At 44.9% G+C, this 23,693-nt stretch overlaps 1 protein-coding gene across 5 annotated transcripts in view; it reads left to right on the top strand.

Annotated features, from left to right (window-relative positions):
* LOC146796457 (solute carrier family 68 member 1-like) overlaps nt 1-23,693 on the top strand; it is a 166,833-nt gene that overhangs the window by 130,346 nt on the left and 12,794 nt on the right. For all 5 annotated transcript variants that reach the window (XM_085629036.1, XM_085629038.1, XM_085629037.1 and 2 more), the window contains exons 6-7: nt 9,418-9,501; nt 19,302-19,445. In XM_085629036.1, coding sequence (XP_085485162.1) covers nt 9,418-9,501; nt 19,302-19,445 — 228 coding nt within the window. The remainder of the gene's footprint in view (nt 1-9,417; nt 9,502-19,301; nt 19,446-23,693) is intronic.

Genomic DNA, 23,693 nt, shown 5'->3' with positions numbered 1-23,693 from the left:
TTATAATTACATTTTTTTCATCATTTGCATTGACCACTTGTTTGAACTCCAATTTCTTATTTTAATAATTGCGATATTTATTCCTACTCTACGTGAATGGGACCATTGTTACTTTAAAATACTTGTCCTGCATTATCTCATACAATCTAGTGATTAGTTTACCGGGTGAGGCCGTAGTCCGCATATGTTTAAGTGCTTGCAGCAGTGGCAGTAAATGTAATAAAAATAAATCCGTATTTGTAAAGCGCAACTACTCACCCTTGCGGATCTCAAGGCGCTGGGGGCCGTCGTGGAAATTAAGTGAGCTATTGCCCAGAGTCACATGGTGCTGAGCTGAGCTGAGCTGCCGCCGAAGCTGGGGATCAAACCGTTAACCCTGTGCTCCGAAGTCAGCTGCCCTGGCCACTGCACCACACCACTCCGCTTGGACTCGGGGAATGTATCATGTAAAGCTCTGCATGTGGCACGTAGCTGCTGATAGAGCATAGTGTCTAACATAGTGGGTCTCGGAGCATCCTTAGGAGCAAAGGGGGGAATAAAGGGTCTGTAAGAGTATAATTCTGCGTAGGTTATTAATTTCCTCTAACGTGCTCGTGCTCTAGCGCACTCTTTTTGCAAGGCAGGCAGCATTGGGTTACGTGCAATGGAATAGATGGGCCATCCATGCCCATTTGAGTCATTCCACTGTGTCTATTTCTTCTCGTGGAGGCTTGTAGGTTTGATGGAGCAGAGTGGTTATCGGCCAGGGAGAAGCAGCATCCGCCTCCACTGCTATTTGTGGCTGAAATCTTGTAGTATACAGACAGAAGTGTAGATATTGAGCCTGCACGCATAATGTGTACAATAACATATCTGGTGCATTGAGACCCCCTTGATGAAAAGGGAGTGAGAGGGAGTGAAAGTTTTCCCAGGAAATTTGCGGTTGCTTGCTGGCCCATGCTAGTAATATCAAGTTGGAGCGTAGGCACTGGAAAAAGTGAGAAGTGTGTGGCATGGGAAGATTGATAAATAAATAGATACAGAAATTTGTGTAAAACAATCAATGTAGCTATTGCTAATTGTCCTGCCAGGGACAGATTAGCAATAGTCAGGGACAGAGGAAGCCATGTCGCGATTTTCTCCTCTAACCAGTCCATTACTCTCTCATAGTTAACCAGGCCATTACTCTCTCATAGTTTACCCGCCAGAGTTCCTCTACATCCTGACTCGGCCAAACTCCCAAATAGGGCACCGGATCGAGCGCACATTCCAAGGGGAATTCTGATTCAACTAGGGACGTATTGTCTGGAAGTGGAAAAAGGGTAGATTTAGCCCAGTTTATGTGGATACATGGATGGCCTCCAAATCGTATGACTTCTTGTATAATGGGGTCAAGGTTAGTTTGTGGGTTTCCCTGGTTAGGTCTTGCTTGACGGGCGTTACATTGACTGCTCAGCCGAAATTAGCATGATATCCACTTCTTCACACGCAAATGATACTTTCATGCCCCAACTTACAAGACTGCCCCACAATGTACCCTCCCAGTTGTCATCACGTTTGGACACAGACTTTGAACACCCACAAGACACCTACTCCTCTTTCCTCATCCTGTAACGCATGGACAGGGTTTGCTCTTCCGCAACCTAACCGACAGGCTACTTTCCATAGGAACGGCAACCTCACATAACATTAGGAACATGCCTGCCATGGTGAGGCAACAACGGGAATGCCTACATATCATGGACAGTTGATTAGAAACTAATGAGATCTCGTAATGTTGAATTGTTTATAGTTCATTACTTATTGTTTTTCTGACCTGTGCGATGATGTAACCCAAGCAGGGATCATTGCTATATTCACTACCGCCTGTTGCAAATAGAATGTGATGTACTATCCTGATGATCCCCTTTTGATTGATGATGTAGCACTGGAATTCTGTGTCGGGAGCACCACTGACGAACACTGTACTGCAACAAAAAAAGCTGTTAATAAAAATATTTGGGGAAAAGAAGGTTAGTTTGTGGGTCCTGGACATAAAGCACAGTGTCATCCACGTACATTGAAATTAGGGTTTTCTGTGCTGGAAAATTCAGTAGCGTGATGCTGACTCACTCAGGCAACCAGTGGTTCCATCGGGATCGCGAAGTGGGTAGGGGATAAGAGACCGCCCTAGCAAGTGCCACGTGATATGGGAAATGGATCCTATATCATCCCATTTAAGCTGAGTCTGGCCGTTGGGGAGGTTTATTACAACTTGATAAGGCGCACAAATCTTGTGGTAAGACCCAGGCAGCGTAAAAAAGAATAAATACGTCCACTCGGGCGAGTCAAACGCCTTAGTGGCATCTAACAATGTGGCCGCGCAAGCAGGCTGGGTTCCATGCTGTGAAGCATGGTGAATAGCGTGCGCGTGAGCTGTAGATTGCCTTGGCACAAAACCTGATTTATCTGGATGTTCTATGTCGGATAGGAGCGCGAGGAGATGGTTGGGAAGTAGCTTGGCGAATATTTTGTTGTCAACATTTATCATTGAGAGCAGCCGGTAAGAGTTGCACTGGTTTTCTGGTTTATCAGGTTTAAGTATGGTTACAATGATTGCCTCTCGGAGCGATGGAGGTAGTTCCCTGGATGCCAGGAAGGCCTCGAACATGTTTTGTAAGTGGGAAATCAGCAGGGCAGCATATTCCTTGTAAAGGGAGGTCCTTAGGCCATCCAGCCCTAGTACATTATCACTAGGTAGGCTTTTTATGACCTGCTGTATTTCCTCCTCCGTAAAGGAGGAGTCTAGGAATTAATGGTGTGAGCAGTCAAGCCAGAGCTTCTGTGTCTTATTTAGGTACGCTGTAGGTTCCCTTTGGCCTGGGGTTTCCGTAGCTCAGTAGAGTCTGGCGTAGAAGGAGGTCATTGTGTTTAACCCGTCAGTGGGCTTGTCCGGCTGGATCTGTTGGCCGCTTTCGATACCGTCAACCACCACACCCTGCTGACAAGATTGGTAGGCTTGTGTGTTGGTGGGACCGTATGGAAGTGGATAAAATCCTTTTTACAAGATCGCTGTCAGGCGGTGGCGCTACCCCCTTATCAATCAATCAATCTTTACTAAACAGGGGATGCCCCAGGGCTCAGCACTCATCCTGGTGCTATGTAAGATTTATATGCATCCCATAATTCCTCTGATTAAGACGCATTACCTTTCAATGGTCAATTATGCAGACGATACACAGCTGATTCTGTCTTTCAACAACAATCAGCCAGATGCTGTAAGAGATTTCCAGACTTGTATAGCGGATACTGTCCATTGGATTGAGTGCAAACCCCCTGAAATTGAATGGGGACAAGAGCGAATTCTTATGCTGTTCAGCGAACAAGATTGTGATGCCACTACCTATGAATTTCTGGCCATTCCCCTCAGATGCAGTATGTAATCTTGGAGTTACTTTGCATTGCTTCGAGGACTAAGAAAACTGTTCTCTGTCCTACCTCATCGGGCTAAAGCATTAATTGCGTGGAGCATCATATTCATTAGATTAGATTACTGTAATGCTTTCCTATTAGGAGCCCCTAACTATTTGATTCAGACACTGCACAGAGTTTTGGTGGCTGCAACTTTGAAGACCTGGCTGTTTCCCAAATAATGGATGGTTGTTACACGATAATCTTCTGGTTCTTTGCCTTTTGGTCTCCTGTGTATATAATTGCTGCTTCAGCGCCAGGATACCAGTCTGGTCACTGTGCGCTCTATAAATAATTAATAAAGTGGAAGTGGAAGTGGAGTGCCGACTTTGGCTGATCATTTCAATTACGTATTCCGAGGCACGCGGCCAGCAGAGCATATTAGCTAGTGTTCTACCAGGTCACTCTCCCTCACCATATCGGCGGGCCACCACATCGTGAGTTGGGAAGCTCCGTTCCCGCGTCACCTCGTCATTGTACTCAGTAAGTGTTTTGCGGAAAGTCGCCATGGCAACAGGGGACTTGGAGGCTTAATATTCTAGCTCCGGTGCCCGGGGTTGACTCTCCAATGCTGTCAGTCGCGTTCTTATCGCTTTGAGGACGCCAGTCTGTTTTGCGATGCACACTCCGTTGATCACAACTTTAAAAGTCTCTGATAATACCAATGGAGAAGAGACTGAGCCTTTGTTTAATTCAAAGAATTCCAAAATAGCAGGAAGGATCTCCGCAAGAAAGGCAGAGTCTCGAAAAGCCCTGGGTGAAAGCTTCCATGTAAATGCTTGTGAGTTAGCCTGCAGCAAAGCAAATTCAAGGAGCACCGGGCTGGGATCCAAAAGGGTTCTGGGTAGGTGGGAGACCACTGAAGTTCATGTGAGGACATCTCACTTAGTAGGCCAATAATCTTTGTCGACCATGTGCCATGTGTCGATGTAATGCATGAACCCTCCTCGCTTCGCCCAATCAAACACCTCCAGACATCTGAGAGGCAGTTGTTGTTTATCACAATGTGCAGTTGTGCGGAAGCATTGGGGTGAAGGTGGTGGGGCGTGCCCGAGCGGTCCACGGCTGGGTCCAGAACCATGTTAAAATCACCTCCCCCCCCCAACCACTGCACCTGGTCCCATATTAGCAATTTTACACCACACGTTCGCATAAAAACTCTGGCCACGCCCCGTTAGGGACATAAATGGAGACCAATATGATGGGGTATTGGTGCAGTATGCCGGCCAATATAACATATTGTCCTTCTGTGTCTGGCAGTTTGAGTCGAGTGGCATGGTAAACCCTTATGTATCAGTATGGCTATCCCTCACGCATATTTAGAATGATGGACTACATGCTTGTCTGCACACCATCCCGCTTTAAGGTGGGAGGATGTTGATGGAGCGAGGTGAAGCTCTTGGAGAAAGCCGACGTCAACGCGGTGTCTTATGATATAGGCATGCACTAATCTGGCTTTGCGTTGGTGATTTAGACCCCTCCTGTTCGAAGTGAGGCACCTAATAGTAGCTGTCATGACGTCTAGGGGGTAAGGTCTGCAGCAGGATGCATGAGTCTATGGGTCCGTGCTTGTAGCCTGTAGGTAGAGTAAATGTAGGGCTGCCTCCAAGTATGAGAGATAGGATGAGGTGTCTAGGGTGCAACTAGTAGTCAGCACAGGGAGTGCTGCGATGTCAAAAGTCATGTGCATTGTCTGACCAAGGGGAAAAGAAGAACAACAAACAAGAACATTTATGTACCTTTCCTCCCCCACCCTCTTCAGCCCCCAAACATGGCGGAAATTCAGAGCCCATCCTAACCCATTTCCCTAGAAAAACAGAATACATAGGAATCATCCCTGGAGGCGTTGTCAAGCCAGGCGAACTCTCCAATCTGGCTCAGACTGGGTGGCCGAGGGGCACAAGTACCCCATAATTATTTCCAAGGGATCTGGTTTAGTGGGATTGGAGCACCAAATGCGCTGTCTGTGGTAGCATCCGGATGTGGTCACATCAGTAGAGCTTAGGATCAATTATATCGCATCTTCTTGCATAAAGGGGCTATGCCGCTTGCTGGCGAGACAGTAGGTCCATAATGTCAATCATAATCGTCCATGCCTTCTTCCTCTCTCTTTTGCGTGGACGCACAGGACGATCCAGTCTTCTTCGGTATGCTTTTAGCAAATTTAAGGGTTGTTTTCGGGTCAACGAAGTGATGATAGTTCCCCCCCATGTGGTATGCGTAGTTTAGCAGGGTATAAGAGAGCATAGTTAATGTTCAGTTTTTGCAGAATTCTCTTGGCGGGCAGGAATACCCTGCATACAGCCTGCACAATAAGGGGGGTGAAATCCGGATTGAAGGAGAGTGTGTTTCTCTGATATTCCACCTACCTGCGTTCTCAGGCCTGGCGAAGGACTAAATCTTGGTCTTTGTAGTTTAGCAGCTGGGCAACTATGGGTCTAGGTGTAGAGCCGGGTGGTGGCTGCCGTGCCAGAGTGCGGTGAACCCACTCCACTATACAAACTGGGAATAAGACTTCTCCCAACAGTTCGTGAAGCATGGTTTCAGTGCAGTCTTCTATTTTATCTATATTGGTGGATTCAGGGACTCCAGTTATTCAGAGGTTGTTGCGCCATGCGCTCGCTTCCAAGTTTTCGTTCTTCGCTTTGGTAAGTTCAAGGACCTTATCCATGCCCAGGAGATACTTGCTGGTTCTAGCGTGCCCATCATCTGCCTCCGAGACCCTGGCTTTCAGATGGTCTATTCTATCCTCGTGTTTGTCAACACTCTTTCATGCGGTCCATTCGGCTGGCCATTAGGTTCAGTTTGGCATTATTGGCTCATAAGCTGGATTTAACTTGTACAGGAATTTCTTTTCAGGTCTTCATAGTTTCCATTAGCCCCCCTTGTATTATCGATTTCTTCTTCTTGCAATGTATGTCTTTTGACCTCAAAGGTGAGCTTTGATTGGTGAGCGTCTTGTTTGCCCATTGTATCATTGTGTAGGGCGTGGGTTTGGGCCTTTAAGTACAATGTGGGCGAAAAGGCCTTACTATGGCACAGTTATCTTGTCGAGCAGTGCCGGTGCAATTAGCAAAATCCAGCCCAGACAGGCATCTCCAACAGTCTGCGAAGATCTCTCCCACCCGGGCACCCCCACTCGGGACAGGGACAGTTTTAGGGAGAGGCAAATATTCAACCACAGTTCGGCCTAATCGTTCCAGCCAAAACACTTGTCACCAGCCAGGTGCGAGTAGCGAGCCAGGGGTCTTTTCCTGGTTGCAGTCCGTGCATGTGACCCCGCCTCTCCCCGGGAAGGAAGTCGAAGCCGGGGGACACAAGCAGGCCACACAACGTCGTTCAGTCCATCAGGGGGGCTGCCAATTCACAATGTCTGGCAATGAAGCCCACGTTAGGATGCAATATCCCAAGCAGGGTCCGGAGGAGTGATCATCAGACAGGCCCAATCACTCTAACTAAATTGCATGTTATCAACAGTGTGCAGGTAGTAGGCCGGTGGTCATTTTCGATTGCAATCTGTGTAGGTCGCGTGGCCCCAGTTTGGATGGCGATGTCTCAGGCCGGCCTCAGTGTGGCGAACATCAGGCAGGCGCTAGCACTATTGATGCCCCAATCAGTAACCAAAAGGCCCAGTCAGTGCTCTTGCTCATTTTGAAAGCCCAGGGCTCCGGGATCACAAAAAGTAACACCATGGGTGGGCCGAGTGACTCCGCACCGGTGCAATAAGCGCCCCCACAACAGGGGCGCTGCCGTGGACACCCCCACCCGGCAGGGGATCCAAAACCAAGAAGGCAGTTCTCAAGGCGATGTGTTAGATGTCCCAGTCTGGGACTAGGTAAGAGGCAGTCAGGTGCCTGCACAAGGGCACTCCAGCAGGCATTTACAATGAGCAGACAGGACATAAACGCAAGCTGTGCGTGTCAATTCAGTGGCCCTCCATGAGCACAGTGTGTGCTCCCCATCAGTGTCACCTCAGAAGGTACCTCCTCCTCATCCGCAAGTGAGCACGGGTCGCGGCAAAGTCTTAGTTGGTCACCCATTCAGTAGGTCCCTGGGTCCTGGCCCCCACCTCTGATGAGATCAATAGAATGTCAGCTCACTGCCACAGTCCCAGGGCTTGGCGTCCGACCGTCTCCGATCATGCGGGCCCAGCCATTGTCGCCAAGGATCAGCAGTGGCTCCTCCCGCGTCACGGTCAGCAGGCATCACAGTGTCGGCCTCTTGCCCCGGCTCGGTGCTTTATAGCAGCGGGTCTCGGGGGTAGGCGTCTTCGGGGTCCCACTCCAGCAGCTCATCCTCACAGCAGTGGTGAATCTTGGCCGGGCACCCTCCGCTGCGCCACCTAGGAAGCGCACAGCCCCTTCCAACGCAGAAGCCTGCAGCACTCAAACACTTCCAGGCCACGTTTGGATTAGACGTCACTCCCCGCTGTGCCAGAATCTGCTGTTGTCCCTTAGAGGCTTCCCGCAATCCGGGCCAGGCATACAGGGGCTTAAGTATTGTGGATGAACCCACTGGATAAGGACAAATGTCGGATTATGTTTTTCGGCTGGCAGAGCCTCTCTATAGAGCAGCCATCTTGCTGCCTGGCCAGGCTTCGCCCCCATTGCATGAGCAGGGTTAACAACCCACTCAACCAAAACGCCAATTTCTAACCGGCAGATATTTTGAAATTTCCCATGTCTGCTTTTCATTATTCAGTTGTGCCCTGGTTGACCGAATCTCAGCTATTTAGTACCTGAAAAAAAGCATGTAGTGCATCTATTTGTAAATTGGGATTTGCACATAACTTCATTATGAAAAATGAACATATGTACATATCCATTAAGTATCTTTTGGATGAAGCATCAAGTAATGCAGTTGACAAAATACTGCTTTGTAATTTTGTGGCAAATGTGCATTTTACCGAATTTGGATTTGCACAAGTAAATGTTCATACTATGTCAAGCTGTATCAGGTTTATGTCCTTTAAACAATGACTTGGACTTCTAGACAAAGATTGAGACTACGCAACTGCTTGTTCCATCAATGGAAGATACATGGACTTCGTTAAGCCACCTTCTCTTCAGGTTTCCAATAAAATGAAAAAGACTTATTTATTTTATTTATTTATTTGGAGATGTGTAATGCGCACAGCTACCCCGAGGGGTTTCCCAGCACAGGATTGTCATTGTCTTAGTGATGATTATAATTGATTGGTACAGATATGGTAAATCTCTGGAGCCTCCTTCCATTCTGTCAATGTCCCAGTAGGTGATGTTGTGGTATTTGGGGTTATCATTCAAAAGGCTGCAATAGGATCTAGAGCATTGGTGAATTTCCCTCCCCCACTTTTAAGTAGTCTTGAGTTCTTATTTGAAGTTAGACTAGATCAAAAGGTATGTTTTCTTGTAAAACTGTGTGTTCTCCTTTATAGCCCATACACTCAATTTCATTTTACACTCTCATAGCTTACAAACAATACGCTTTCTATTACAAATTTATCAGTTAAACGCTGTGGCTGTCTACTGATTAGACTAGTCCACTGTGTATATTGAATAAAAAGAAAATAATGATATGTTGATATTACCAAGAGGCCTAAAGCACATGAACATAAAGTGATTTGTCAAAGTCACACAGTTTGGCCAGGATTTGAACGCTGGCCTCCTGGTTCAGAGTTCTGCAATGCAGCCATTAGTCCACATCAACAAATACTTCTAACCAATCAAACTGCTTCTTTCTTATCATTATGTTCTGCAGTTCCAAATGTGTTTTCCCCATTCTCTCCTCATGGACAAGTGTATATACATTTGTGTTTTTGCTTCCTTTTTAAAGTGGTTTATTATACATGATGTTCCTTAGGAAACTAACTTGACAATTGATTCTATACTGATGAATAAACACAGTGATTATGATAATAAAGATCATACTTTCCTTGCTAAGGTTTAATATGTTTTCTTTTAAGAGAGATATTTGCAAAACGTGTAATGATCTGCCTTTCTATTTTAGGGTGATTGTGCATGCTGCCTTCAGTTTGTTTAATCTCCCTCTGGCAGATATTGTGGATGCTGATTTGGCAAAATACAAACGGAGGTACAGTTTCTTACTTCTTTCTCTAATGTGATGATGTGAGAACTGGGGGATATATGTACTGCTTGTGCAAAAAGGTGTCCTTTGTACCAGGGCTTTAATGATTTAAGTAATTTCATAATTTTGTAATTTCAAAGTAAATTGCCTGCTGTTTCCGGTATTTGTTTTTCGGTCACTACTTCCACACTTTATTTATTGAATTATCTACTGCAATGGTCACCCAAAATTGACAGTCAATCAACATGAATAGTTAACAAATGTTCCTTTCTAAAATTGTCTTCTTAATTACAGATGCTATTCTTGGAACATGTGGTGGTACCATGTGTGTTTGATCTTTTCCTTGGTGCTTGCATTTCAATGATTGTACAAGCAGAGTAACAATAAAGTTGTGCAATGGGGTGAAACATTGATAACCAACCACTGTGGGGGTATCAAAGAGGGCAACATTTGCTTCTTGATTAGCAAAACCTCTTTACGTTTTTTTTTACCTTACAGAGATCCCATTGTGAAAGGTTTATTAAAGTTGTAAAAAGTTTAAGTTCTCCTTTATCAGATGAAACATGAAGGAAAGAATGGTAGGATGGTGATCTCCATAACGGTGTTTGTGACGGTGGTAGCAATACTTTCAGATACACACATAAAAGAACCAAACTCTGAGTACCTAAAGGATGAAAGAAAACTCAAGTAGAAATTGATGAATATCTGAGTCCATGATAAAAGTAAAGGGTAAGAAGGGACCAACGAAGAGTAACATTGAATTCTGAAACCGAGATTATTTATCCCTTTTCGCCCTCTATTTTCTAGTTGTTTTTTCAGACATTTCATGTTAAACAAAGTTTGTTTACCAATGCATTTCATGTTAAACAAAGTTTGTTTACCGATGCGCACCCCAAGGCTGAATCAAGGCATAGGGCGCTACCGGTGTAGCACACCGCAATATCGCAATAATAGATACTAATCATAAAATTAAAACATTATTGACATCAAGTATAATTTTGAAGGGCACCTGACCAAAAACAAGCATTGGCATAGCCAATAGGTCTCATCTTTGGGACCTTATAAGTATTTAGTTATGCAGCACTATATCATTGGTACAACAGCATCAACTGTTGCATGGCTAAACACTTATAAGGTCCCAAAGGCAAGACCTATTGGCTATGCCAATGCTTGTTTTGTTATGGGGGGGCATAAATAACAGGAGGGTGAAGGTCAGTCAGTTAGTGAGAGTGAGTGAGAGAGTCAGTGAGTGAGAGAGTCAGTGAGAGAGTCAGTGAGTGAGAGTCAGTCAGTCAGTGAGTGAGAGTCAGTCAGTGAGTGAGAGTCAGTCAGTGAGTGAGTCAGTGAGTGAGAGTCAGTGAGTGAGAGTCAGTGAGTGAGAGTCAGTGAGTGAGAGTCAGTGAGTGAGAGTCAGTGAGAGAGTGAGAGTCAGTGAGAGAGAGTCAGTGAGAGAGAGTCAGTGAGAGAGTGAGTCAGTGAGAGAGTGAGAGTCAGTGAAAGTGAGATAGTCTGTCAGTGAGAGTGAGATAGTCTGTCAGTGAGAGTGAGATAGTCTGTCAGTGAGAGTGAGATAGTCTGTCAGTGAGAGGGAGATAGTCTGTCAGTGAGAGTGAGATAGTCTGTCAGTGAGAGTGAGATAGTCTGTCAGTGAGAGTGAGTCAGTTAGTCAGTGAGTGAATGAGAGTGAGTCAGTTAGTCAGTGAGTGAATAAGAGTGAGTCAGTGGGATAGTCAGTCAGTGAGAGTCAGTCTTTTAGGGAGAGTCAGTGAGAGAGAGTCAGTCAGAGTGAGTCTGTCAGTGAGAGAGAGTGGGTCAGTCAGCGAGAGAGTGGGAGTCTGTCAGTCAATGAGAGTCTGTCAGTCAATGAGAGTCTGTCAGTCAATGAGAGTCTGTCAGTCAATGAGAGTCTGTCAGTCAATGAGAGTCTGTCAGTCAGTGAGAGTGAGTCTGTCAGTGAGAGTGAGTCTGTCAGTGAGAGTGAGTCTGTCAGTGAGAGTGAGTCTGTCAGTGAGAGTGAGTGAGTCAGTGAGAGTGAGTCAGTGAGAGTGAATCAGTGAGAGTGAGTCAGTGAGAGTGAGTCAGTGAGAGTGAGTGGGAGAGTCTGTCAGTGAGAGAGTGGGAGAGTCAGTGAGAGTGGGAGAGTATGTCAGTGTGAGTGGGAGAGTCAGTGAGAGAGTCAGTGTGAGTGAGAGTGTCAGTGAGAGTCTGTGAGAGTGTGAGAGTGAGTGTGAGAGAGTGAGAGTCTGTGAGTGTCAGTGAGTGTGATTGAGAGTGAGTCAGCCATTAATGCAAGGCATTTGTAGTCAGGGTGAGTACTCTAAAGCTCAACTTTCATTGAGATAATGGTTCGAATATAAAACCCGTACATGTGTGCAGAGTTTAACGATTTGTTTCTATTCCTAATGCTCTGAGGATAATACATTATTATATGCAAATAAATACATGCAGAACAAATAAAAGAAACAATTATAGTGAAGACTTGAATCCGCATGTTCTGAAAACCTGTAATTTCCCATCTTTCAAGAGAGCACAAGCAGCAGCTGTTTTAAAGCACTCGTGCTTGTACTAGTCATTGCTACTTTATATTAATCGATTTCCTTTTAAAGTAATTCAATTAAGATAGAGAGACAGCACATCGGGTAAGAATTACAACGCACCTGAGAAAACACATTAAACTCTTATCTTATCAAGCCCGGGTGTGGTGTGTGCGTGTGCGCGCAGTCTGCTCTTTTTTGAAGCACATACTCGTGCTTGTGGCACGCCCCTGCACGCTCCCGCAATGTGTATGCCGCCACAAGCACGAGTATGTGCTTCGAAAAAGAGCTGAACGACGGCTAAAGGTCTCCTATGAAGCGCATGCGTGCTGCGTAGGCGAGACCTAACAAGGATATAAATGATCACACTAGACAAACAAGTCTACAGAACATCTGTTTCCAAATAAAGATCAAAGTGATGGTCACCTTCATGCATAATGAGTATCCCTGATCACAGTAATAAACAGTGTCTCCAAATAACGACCCATCCAAGAAAACGTATTAAATACCTAAAACTAACAAGGAAAATCCCAAGATTAGACAATGCAAATCTGAAGAAACACTTATAATCTACTTAACAATATGCTATCCCTACTAGAATATCAATGCTCACCTAACTTTGTGCAAAAGAGTAACTGGCATAGTGCCACCCCACGAAAGGTTTTGTAGGAGAAAGAAGTATCCAAAATAGCCTCTTTATCTAGGCTCTACAGAACAAAATGACGGCAACCACATGCTAGTTAGCGTGGTGACGTTCTATTATCAGGACAGAACTCTGTGATTCCAATAATCAACAAAATGGCCACGGAAAAGCCGATGGCCAAATTGAAACTTCCATGTGCCAGACGGCATAGTATGCTCAAATCAGATCTCTTTGATTTTAAATAAAAGGTCACACTCTAAACTTCGATCACAGATAAAGGTAGACTTATGAGTCAAAAATGCAAAACTTTATATGGATTTGATAGAAGATTGATGTACGGGACCAAAGCCCTATTTCCGAGCAGCCACTGCCTTAATGTTAAATGGAGAGCGGTATGATGGCTCCATTATGGACAGTATTCTAAAATTGAAAAATCTGCCCCACAATCTTATGTCTAACAAAACATAGTCTATCCTGCTTCCTGAAGCACTCTTGAGAAGGTATAAGCCTTTTTCTTGTTCAAGACTGAGCGTCCATTGCTGGATGTAACTGTTGCTCCCTATTACATTTCCCAGTTCTCTATTTGGTATCGCTCTAAGTGTCACTCTTAAGGTATTCAAATTTCTCACATAATCAGACAAACTGTGAGTATGTATGTCACACATAAGCAATCTTAAAACCTGGCAGCTGTGGTTTATTTCCTTTGTCGGAACTCCCATTCCTTTGTTAAAACTCTCCAGATCTCACATTTGTTTTCTGCTTCCTTCCATGATTTCACATCACCGGGCAGTCCCACACCATAGTATTTAATAGCTGTCATGGTAGTCCTGCCCATAGAACAATCTGATTATGTAATCAAACTCTATCGTAACTAACATGGAGAAAGGTAAAGTGAATTAGTTTAAAGTGGGCATTCTCAATGATATGCATATTGTGCTTGCACCTTGCCCTCCATTCATTTGTTTCAGACTATGCACCTGTGCTAGTTTTTAACTTTCAGCTCCCCCTTCTTACCTAAAGGCCTGGTGATTCTGTGCAGTATAGTAATCACTTTCCTTCTATCTCCTGCGCCCCCTGCAGGTAATTACCATCAGTTCTATCAGCTGTTCTGTAAAACAGGACACGTTTCTGACAATGATTGTTGCTGTTGAAACACAGCATAGTTATTGCCAACCTCCTTTCCTCTCCCTGTAACAGAATTGTTTGTACACCTCTCCAAATCGTAAGGATCCCTTCCAGGAATCACATTTCACTGCTTTTAGTTCTAAGTGAACCCCAAAGGGAAATCTTGAAAATGGGTATCTTCTTGTGCCCTATTCCTGCTGAACAACAACTGTGTCTTCTTGTTCCTATGTGCTTTGACACTTTCCTAGGAAATACTCTTTTGTTCTGGTTCTACTTTTCTACTGACAAATTGGTAAATGCTTGCACAGGAGTTTGGATCAAAAAATTCTTCAAATTAATGTTTTCAATGGGGGACCCCCTACTGTTAGTAGGCTCTGCTCCTTGACATTGCTTACCGAGTATCCCAGGCCAGTTCCTGTTTTATTCTGCCCAGCGATAAGACGTGTCTTGTGACATGCCACCTTTTTTCTGCCGATTTCTTAGTTTTGATGCACCACAGTGGCCAAAGGACTGGTCTTTATAGAGCTCCCAGGGTTAGGCCTAAATTACAATACAACGGCTACCTCATCTGGACTGCAACTTTGAAATCCGTTTTACATTTTATACATGAGAAACCATTGTATGGAATTCTTCGATTATATGTTGGCAAACATGTCATTTTAACCAGATATTCACTTTCAGGTTAATAACTCCCTCACAGATTCACATAGGTAGCGTTGTATGTTTATAATGTGGATAACGTTGTTACAAAAGATAACTGCTTGAGTTAGAGCAGAACTTTAATAATCATGAGCAACGAACCAAAGTTGCGATATGTGGTTGCGATATGTGCATTAAAATCAGCCTTTCATCCTTTGTACTTCGAGCTGTTTTGGGCAGACAGGACATCCGTGTTCTTTAAATTAGGTAGGTGAAAAACTCTAATTTATTCTTGCTGGACACCTTTTCCAAAGGACAGAACGAAGGCCAAGCTTAGTACACTCTGGGATATGATGACGCCTTAGTTCTTCAAATCCCAAAAAAAGATAATTAAAAGTTCATTAGGCTGCCCCCCTCACCCCCCCCCCCCCCTCTTCTGTGGATGTCAACATGGATCAACTTTTTGCCTGTGTCTGGTGTCTCAACTGGACTGTCTATATACTACGTGTAAATCAGAATGAATTAATTAGGCATCTCGTCTGTTGGAATAGTGTTGAAACCTGAAAGCCCTTCCGAAGGAGACTTATAAACGGCGAAACTTGTAAACTCTTCTAAGAATCCCAACTCTTGATATGTCCATAGACACCGTTGTGGTGTCTGTGTACCCTTTGTCTGCCGTTGCTCTTTATGGATGACTTTGAATTGGCGATAGAGAGACATGACCCAACAGAAAGTGCCACTTGCTCCATCAGTACAAAAGGGGGTGCCACTTGCTCCATCAAGCATTAATTCTCATGGTGTTGAGTAGCAGCCCTCAGCACCATAACATGCTGCCGCCAACTCCACCCCACTTCACTAATGTTTATAAAACTTGTTAGGCTTATTTCCAGACTCCACTGGATTTCTATTAGAAATGGGGTTTCTGGTTGATAGAGTATACACCCTGTCTAAGCAGGAGCCACAATCCTAGTCAGAGTAAGTCACTACACAAACTAAATTATCCTGTGCTTATCCTCGGTAGCTTGGCACAGAGCAGTCAGGCTTAACTTAAGAGGCAATGTGTAAAATATTTGTGCAACACTTACAGTAAAATAGTGAAAACTCCACAGAAAGACTCCACAACAGTTTAGAAAAATAAAGTATGACTTTTTAAATAAAACCAAACCAAAAATGATAAGAATTATTTTAGTAGACGTTGAAGTACTGAGATGTACAGAATCAAAAAGTTAGATGAGCGCTTAGGGACAATAAGCGCTTAAGTGAGTTATTGGGTTGCACTACACTAGGCCAGGACAAAGTCAAGAGTTCAGGCTTACCCAGAGGGAGTGTGAGCAGACAGTAGGGACCTCCTTGGGTCCACTGAACAAAAGTACCTTTGATCTGGACGACGACACGGGGCAGCGTAGATCACAGTGGGAAGGAGATGCATAGAGGTCTTCCACTTAACTGCGGTGATGCGCCGAGTCCACTACACGTAACAGCAAGAGTGCGTTGGTTCCGACCCACACTGCGGCAGAAATGCGCCGAATCCGATGCGTGAGTACGGGTTGTGGAGCACCTTATGGCCTCACTTCCAAGGGTCTACCACTTGGCAGGGCAGACTTGCGGCTTGTAGAGTCCTGACCCAGATGCAGGTGGTTCAAGTCTTTGATATCCCTGAGATTTGGGAACAGGAGGCAAACCAGCAAGCCCTTGAAGTCACTCTGGGTTCAAGTAATGCGGGTGTAGTCCACCTCACCCAGTTGTCCTTACAGCAGCCAGGCTCAGCACGGCAAGTTCACAGCAAGGTAGAGTTCAGCAAAGCTGCGGTCCAATAGCGTAGCAGTCCCTTTAGCAGCACCACAGCTCTTCTTCCTGGTAGAGTGGTCAGAGAAGTGTACTGTCTTGGTAGGGGCAAAGACCCAGTACTTGTACCCAGATGTGCCGTTGAAGTGAGGGAGACTTCAAAGAGAGGCCTTTGAAATGCACACAGGTCCTTTCTTCCCAAGGGTTTGAAGGAATTCCCAATGTTAGCCTAGGATAGAAGTAGGCCTCACAGTAGAGAAAAACGAATTTAGCTGTTTATCACTACCAGGACATGCAAAACATAAAAGTACAGGTCCTACCTTTACTTTCACAGCACCCTGCCCTTAGGGCTACCTAGGGCTCACCTTAGGGGTAACCTATATGTAATAAAAAGGGAGTTTTCAGTCTTGGCAAGTAGTTTTAAACACCAAGTCAAAGCAACAGTAAACTGCACACACAAGCCCTGTAATGGCCGGCCTGAGACATCGTTAAGGGGGTACTTGTATGGGTGGCGCAGTCAGTGTTGCAGGCCCACTAGTAGCATTTAATTTACAGGCCCAGGGCACATGTAGTGCACTTTAGTATGGATTTATAAGTAAATTAATTATGCAAATTGGGGATGAAGTAAGATAACCATATTTAGGGGAGAGCGTTCAAGCACTTTGCACTGTTTAGCAGTGGCAAAGTGCGCAGAGTCCTAAAGCCAACAAAAACAAGTTCAGAAAAATGGAGGGAGGCAGGCAAAAAGTTGGGGGGAAGACCACCCTAAGGCTGTCGGGTCTAACAATTGCCTAGTTAAGACATTTTACAAGTAGCCACTTAAACTGATGCTCCACTCTGCAGTCTGCTGTGGGGCAATCACACCTCTGTCTATTTAGGGTGGAACTAACAGGAGTGATGGATGTACGGCTGGATGGATACATGGACGGATGGATGGATGGCGCTTGTGGAACTCCCAGGCTGGGTGCCGCTCCTTGGGCTCACATATTTTGTAAGGATCTCAGGGCGGACATATTTTGGTGGTGGAAGCAACATGGAATTGGTGGCAGTGCATACCAGGGTTAGAGAAGTGAGGCATTGGATTGGAGAATGCCACAAATGCAAGGTATTTACTTGAAGTGATATGGCTGGCCTAGGACATTTGACTGAGAAGGGTCTTTAGGCGACTGGCGGTGAGATGAGTTTGCACAGGCGTAGCAGGGATGGCTGATGAAGTAACTTCCACCAGATAGAATGAGAAAACTACTGGGTGAATTAAGGCGGCCTTTGTTATTCAGCGCCCAACCATACATTCTGATGTCGACTAATTTTCTGCTACCTATACTTATACCTATTCCACAAACAAACGGTAATATTCCATAGCATAAGGTGGTGAAACAACAAGGATACTAAAACGAAAGAGACCTACAGAGCCATCAGACAGTAGGTGTCGGATATCTAAGAAGGTGCAATTAATGAACATTAAGAAGGTCAGCACGAATTATGATTTCTTATGAGGTTGAGAATTCCACTAGGTAGAGCTCTAGTAAAGATGTTTTGATTGAACTGCGGTTATTCTCTGTTATTTCTGTGCATTCACCATAAAGGCATCTTTACATTATCAACACCCACCTGTAGTACTGGGATCAACTCTAGGTACCATTTTGTTATTTTCCGTTTCATGGGCTACCTTTGATAGCAGGTACCGCCTCACTTCTGGAGTTACTGGTACCCTCAGTATGGCTAAAACCGGGAGTGGAAGGTGGGGTGAAGCTAACATGTAGCACTCCGCTTGCAGATGTAGACGGCAACGTTTTGCAGTGATCACATGTAACTGATATGGTTTGTCAGTAGCCTTTTGCAAAGTTCTGCGGCTCCTCCTGTCTCCCCACCCCCCAAAAACACGTTCAGTCTCTTTGCCCTGTCTGGAATTCTCCCCAGCCTTGTGGTTCTGGTAGTGAAGGTGCAGGGACATGTATAGGGCCGTGAATGATGGAGATCTAGACATTAAACAGACACAAGGAGATTAACAGAACGGTAAAGCGCCCTCTGAAGCCACCTGGTCCTCTGAGCCTATTCCCTCCATTGAAACAGCACATCTAATAACCATTTCAGGAACAAAAGTGAGGCTGTCCCCTGGTGGGTAGAATCCTAGGGCATTCATTTGGAGGCATCATATATCTCAAATTAGAACATGCTGACAATACCAGCCGCATCAGTATTTCAGACACAAAACTGAATGTCGATTAAATGATAAAAGTGCATTTTTACATGATAATGTTCAGTATTTTGTTTATTTGCTTTATATAGCACCAGAACTTTGTGCTTTTTGTTAAATGTAAAAAACAGGGTCCACTCATACTGTTAAGTGAGATAGCTGGTATGAGAGGGGCTGGCTTTGGATCTTACCATGGCAGTTCCGGCTCGATAGTTCCCATGAGGCACAGGGTCAAGACTGATTTGCATATGGCTGGGTCTGAACTGGGGTGGCAAAGTGAGCTAAAGAACGATGATGGATTCAACCCAGACCTGTGACTGAGGGTGAGTGTCTGAAAAGTGTCAGCGCTCCGTCCATCATCTCCTTGTGTTTGCTTTGTTCACCCTAAGTTGGCAGGGTATACCCAGACGTGGGTCCCTTGCTCACTCTGCCACTGGATTCAACATGGCCTGGCTGATGAGGGCTGGTAGCCCGAAACCGGTCCCAGGATGCTTGTTTCTGGTCCAGGGAAGACACAGTTCCCATGAGGCACAGGGTCAAGACTGATTTGCTTATAGCTGTGTCTAAACTGGGGAGGTGAAGTGAGCTAAAGAACGATGATGGATTCAACCCAGATCTGTGACTGGGGGTGAGTGTCTGAAAAGTTTCAGCACTCCGTCCATCATTTCATTGTGTTTGGATCATGGCCACAGCTGGGAGCAGGAGATTGGTCCACAATGTTATTAAAGGTACATCGGCACACCTTGAGTCAGCTAGCAGATGTAAAAAGGCAGCTCAATATTATTATTTTTGGGTTTCGTTTCCAAGCTCTTTTCTTGTAGTATACTTTTAATCTGCTTTGTAAAAAACAATCTCTTTTGTACCTTTTTTTTTTTTTTTTTAGGTCCCCTCTCTCATCAATGGTTTTTGGAACCAACGCTCTGTTCACCAAACCAGCTCAGTCTCTGGCCCCGATGCTTGTTGTCACCATATTAAATCAATTTGGATACGAGAATCTAAACACCAATGGTATCCAACCCGACCCAAGGTGAGTTTCTACCTGAATACTAAAACTTGTCACAGTTTAGTGCTAGCTGCCATGTTTAATTCATTTCAAAGTTTCCTTCAGTTTTGCATTAGTAATGCTTTTCTTTGCTTTCCTGCATCACTTGCAGTTGCACTTCCAGTATTTTAGAAATTAAGCCAGGTGCGTTTTAAGACTTCAACAAAGTGGCCAGTTGTTATTGGCCCTAACCTACCGTGCACCCTCTGGGATAGTGATCATTCTCTTTATCTCACCGCTATTTCTCTTGCTGATGGAGATTGCTAACCGCAGATTCCTCAACTTTACAATATGCCCTGGAGTCCGCCTGGATCCGGAAGATTTATACAGCATTACTCCAGTGCACTGGTATGTGGCGCCATGTGGCTCAGCGTCGAGTTCACTTTCCCCAAAGGTGACAATGGAACCTCATATAAGTACCCCCATACATTGACGTAAATTCCTTTCTTTGCGCCTCTTCATATGTGGATCAGAAACTTGCTCCTTTATTTTTCCTCATCGGTTTTTGAGCCAAAATTATTTTTTCCCTTCAAGTGCAAGGGAATGATGCCCCTCCAAACACTACAGGGTTTAAGCCTTATTGGGACTGTTGCAAATAGATGTTTGTGACAGACACCCCACAGATGTCTCTCTGGTGTTTGACGTACAACTCCAAGTCATGCAAGGAGTGTACCCTTATGAATCCGAAAGCAATTCCGATTGTTAAGCAAAGTTGTATGTCGCTTAACACTAAAAGAAATCATTAAAATCACGGTCACGCTCGAAGTCTAGGGTGCCAGTTCGTCCCTGATTTCGAGGCCATTCACACAACCAGTCTTGGTTGTGATCAAAGTGTTTGGGTACGTCGGGGCACAAGAAGGTTTAACAGAATTCATCCCAGCCCTGCCATTCTCAGCCTGAGAAATTACAAGGACATCAGGGTGCCTCTCGGTCTCTTTCCTGCTCCGTTATCGAGGAGCCAAATCCATAGTTGATTCTACTGCACCCTGAGATTCTGGGGCCTTTGGTTAAATCACAACAGAATAATTCCTATAAAGAGGCATCCAGTTGGGTCACCACTGGTGGTCTGCTGTCAGGGCCTCCTAAGCCCCTCTTAGGATTTGCTCCGATGCCAGAGCCAACTTCCAATCCAGCACCAAAATCCACTCCGGTCTTTTTGACATTGATGTTGGCCTGATGCTGGAGGATGACTCTTTCCAAAAATCCTTTCTGATTCAGAGCCAAATACCTCTCAGCCCAACAGAGGTTGCCTCCTGAAGTCATACCGACGCACCCGGTCTCACTCCAATCCGAGTGTGACTGAACCATGCTTTTGCCTTGGAGCAGCACCACAGCGCTCCAACAAAGTTTTGGTTCAGACTCCGATCAGAGCTAAACATTTTGGGAGGTATTGATCTGGTATCTGTTATAAAGGTTGCGAATGTGCAGATAGAATTACCCATCAGAAGAACAAGTTACTTACCTTCGGTAACACTTTTTCTGGTGGATACTCTATTTCACTGCTGGTTCTTCACCGCCTTCTTCCTCCCCGTTCTGTGCAATGGTGTCTTTTTCCATCTAAAGAGGTCCCAAATTAGAGGCCTGCACACCATTATTTGTTAGCTCAGTTTCTGTGGGTGCAGAGAGAGTTGAGAAAGAAACTGACATTGATGAACATGGGTGGCTATATGCGGCTCCATCATCACTTCCAGAACGGTGCAAAGTCAACGCAGGGGACCACCAACTGGAGCGAGGGAGCAATGCTGTTTAAATCTTCCTGATCCATTCTGGCGCTTGGGGATGTTCTTAAGGTGAGATAGTCCGAGTACCCACCAGGAAGAGCATTACATAAGGTGAGTGGTGTGCTCCTCTCGCCCTTTGTCTGTTTCCCTTTATCTGTCTCTATCCAGTGTCATCCTAAGGGATTTTTGTTGTGCCAGGCAAGACATATTGCAGCTGTTTTTGCATGACCCTGTTTCTGAAAGTTTATGGTATAATTCAATATTATTGCAATCATTCGGGCGTCAATTAACATAAAATCTGTACAAAACAAATTACGATTTTCTCTAACAAATGAACCCAAAATATGCCATGCCTGAGGCCTCAAACATGCTTACGATAACACTGCTTGAACCATTTGCCCATTGCCTAGTATTAAAGCAACTGAACTTGTTGCACAACCGTACTACACCTTCAAAAGTTAATCTGGCCTACATAAATACATGCAAGTATTTTAATAAAATCTTCCAAGAAGTGTGTCATTTAGCTGTGCGACTCTCACAACTACTCTTTTATTGGGAAAGTACACGTGTGTACATGCATGGGCTGGTTTGAACTGTCTTGGGACATTGGGAGGCCTAAAGATTAAGGAGAAAGGATCAGGCACACATCTCCAGAGCTTCAAAAATGCTGCAACTGATTCCCCATTTGCATTGCAAGAAACCGTACTGATCTGTTTAAGATGGCTGTGTCCTATGTAATCAGTCACCTCCTAATCTGTACTCTAAGGACCACATTTTCTTGCCCTCACACCTGTACCTAGAAATCACTAAGCTGTATCGTATGCCTTTTAACTGTTCTTGATTTTTTTTTTAATGTTTAAATTGGACATTGTTGCTTACTCCATTGATGCAAAGCTAATAATGTTAGCTCCACCCCATCGTATGAATACAATTGCACATTGTAAAACACCTTGTAATCCAATTGTTATCGTCCTCAGACTACAGGCATTATTTAGAGTTTGGCAGACAAGTCACTCTGTTACACATGTGGTGGTTGTCCTGTCTGCTGTATTACAAGTGCGGTATTGCCAATGGTCCTTGTAATATAGGCAGCGGGATGGCCATCACGTTTGTGACCCAGCCTCTGTCCACCAAATCCTACATAACGCCTTATGTCTGTAAAGCCTCCAATAGGCCCCTTCTGAGATGATGTGAAGAGAGTTGTCAATTGAGAAAAGAGTAGTTTGAAACCATTTTCTTTTTAAATCCTGGATTTCTAACATTTGTTCTACTCTTAATTACCTTACCTTACTATATGCTCTGTCTGTATGCCCCGTGGCATAGTGCTCGGGCAGGAAATCAATAACTCTTGAAGGGCTTGCTTAGCCATTTGTAGGCATTCAGGTAACTCCATTTTCTGTCTCCATGTTCTTTTACAGCATTAAGGGACTCAAGTCCTTCACCATACTATTCATGAGGGTTCTTCACTGCAAGACATTAATTTCAGTCCTTTTTAGGTCTGGTTTTTGACAGCCCAGTTGTCACACAGACCTGTTGCTTACATCATACCCAGAGTAAGCTTTGGGTCTGCCCCTTTCAACCGCTGGATTTTGGCAACCAGCCTCTTTCAATCATTTCTTGTCTCAGCCCAGTAGACCATGCATCTCTCACCAAATCCTATTGACTGTTTGAGTGCATCTGTCCACCTCTGCTCCAGTACTTGCATTTAAAGGCATGAAGAGACTACCTTACAAACATAGCCCACTTAGTTTGAATTCAAAAAACAGTACTGTCTCAAAGGCAAGGGAGCCTTCAATTCAATCCACCTTTTGTTTCTTGTCTGGTTTTATGTGGCTTTCACTGCATGCATTGACACATTGAACCGATTTGCTAATGCTTAGTGTTGAGAGCAGTTCTTTGCATGAATTACTCTCCCTTCAACATAATATCAGTTAGTGCAGCTTCCCTCTTATCACCATGTGCAGCTTCTTCTTGGGGCACTGTGCGCTCCCCACCCACACTCACACTCACACACATACACTACCCACTCTGACAGCCTTGGGTTCTCCTTCCTGGCACCGTCGTCTGCTCAACCCAGCACCATGCAGTGCATCACCTGGCACACTGTGGTGCTCCACCACTGTCACCTTGTGCAACACACACTTTATGCTAGTCCACTCTTTGCATGCTGCACTGATCTGCTTCTGCCACCATGCTTCCCTCAGGGCTACTCTCTGTGGGAGCCTGTGCTACTCCCACTCTCTGGCATGTGCTGCTTATTCTCCCGTATCTATTTTTCTGGCATCTGTGCTGCTCTCCTTAGCTTTTGTGCTGCTCCCATGACACCTTGCGCTTCTTCTCCCACTGACACGCTGCACTGCTTTGGACACTTGGGCGCCTCTTCTCCCACTGACACACTGCACTGCTTTGGGCACTTTGGCGATTATTCTCCCACTGATATGTTGCACTGCTTTGGACACTTGGGAGCTTCTTCTCCCACTGGTGCGCTGCACTTCTTTGGACACTTGGGCGC

The sequence above is a fragment of the Triturus cristatus genome, chromosome 10 (genome assembly GCF_964204655.1).
Source record: "Triturus cristatus chromosome 10, aTriCri1.1, whole genome shotgun sequence".
Lineage (NCBI taxonomy): Eukaryota > Metazoa > Chordata > Amphibia > Caudata > Salamandridae > Triturus > Triturus cristatus.
Note: the sequence above shows the minus strand (reverse complement) of the source record. Positions and strands in the feature narration are given on the sequence as shown.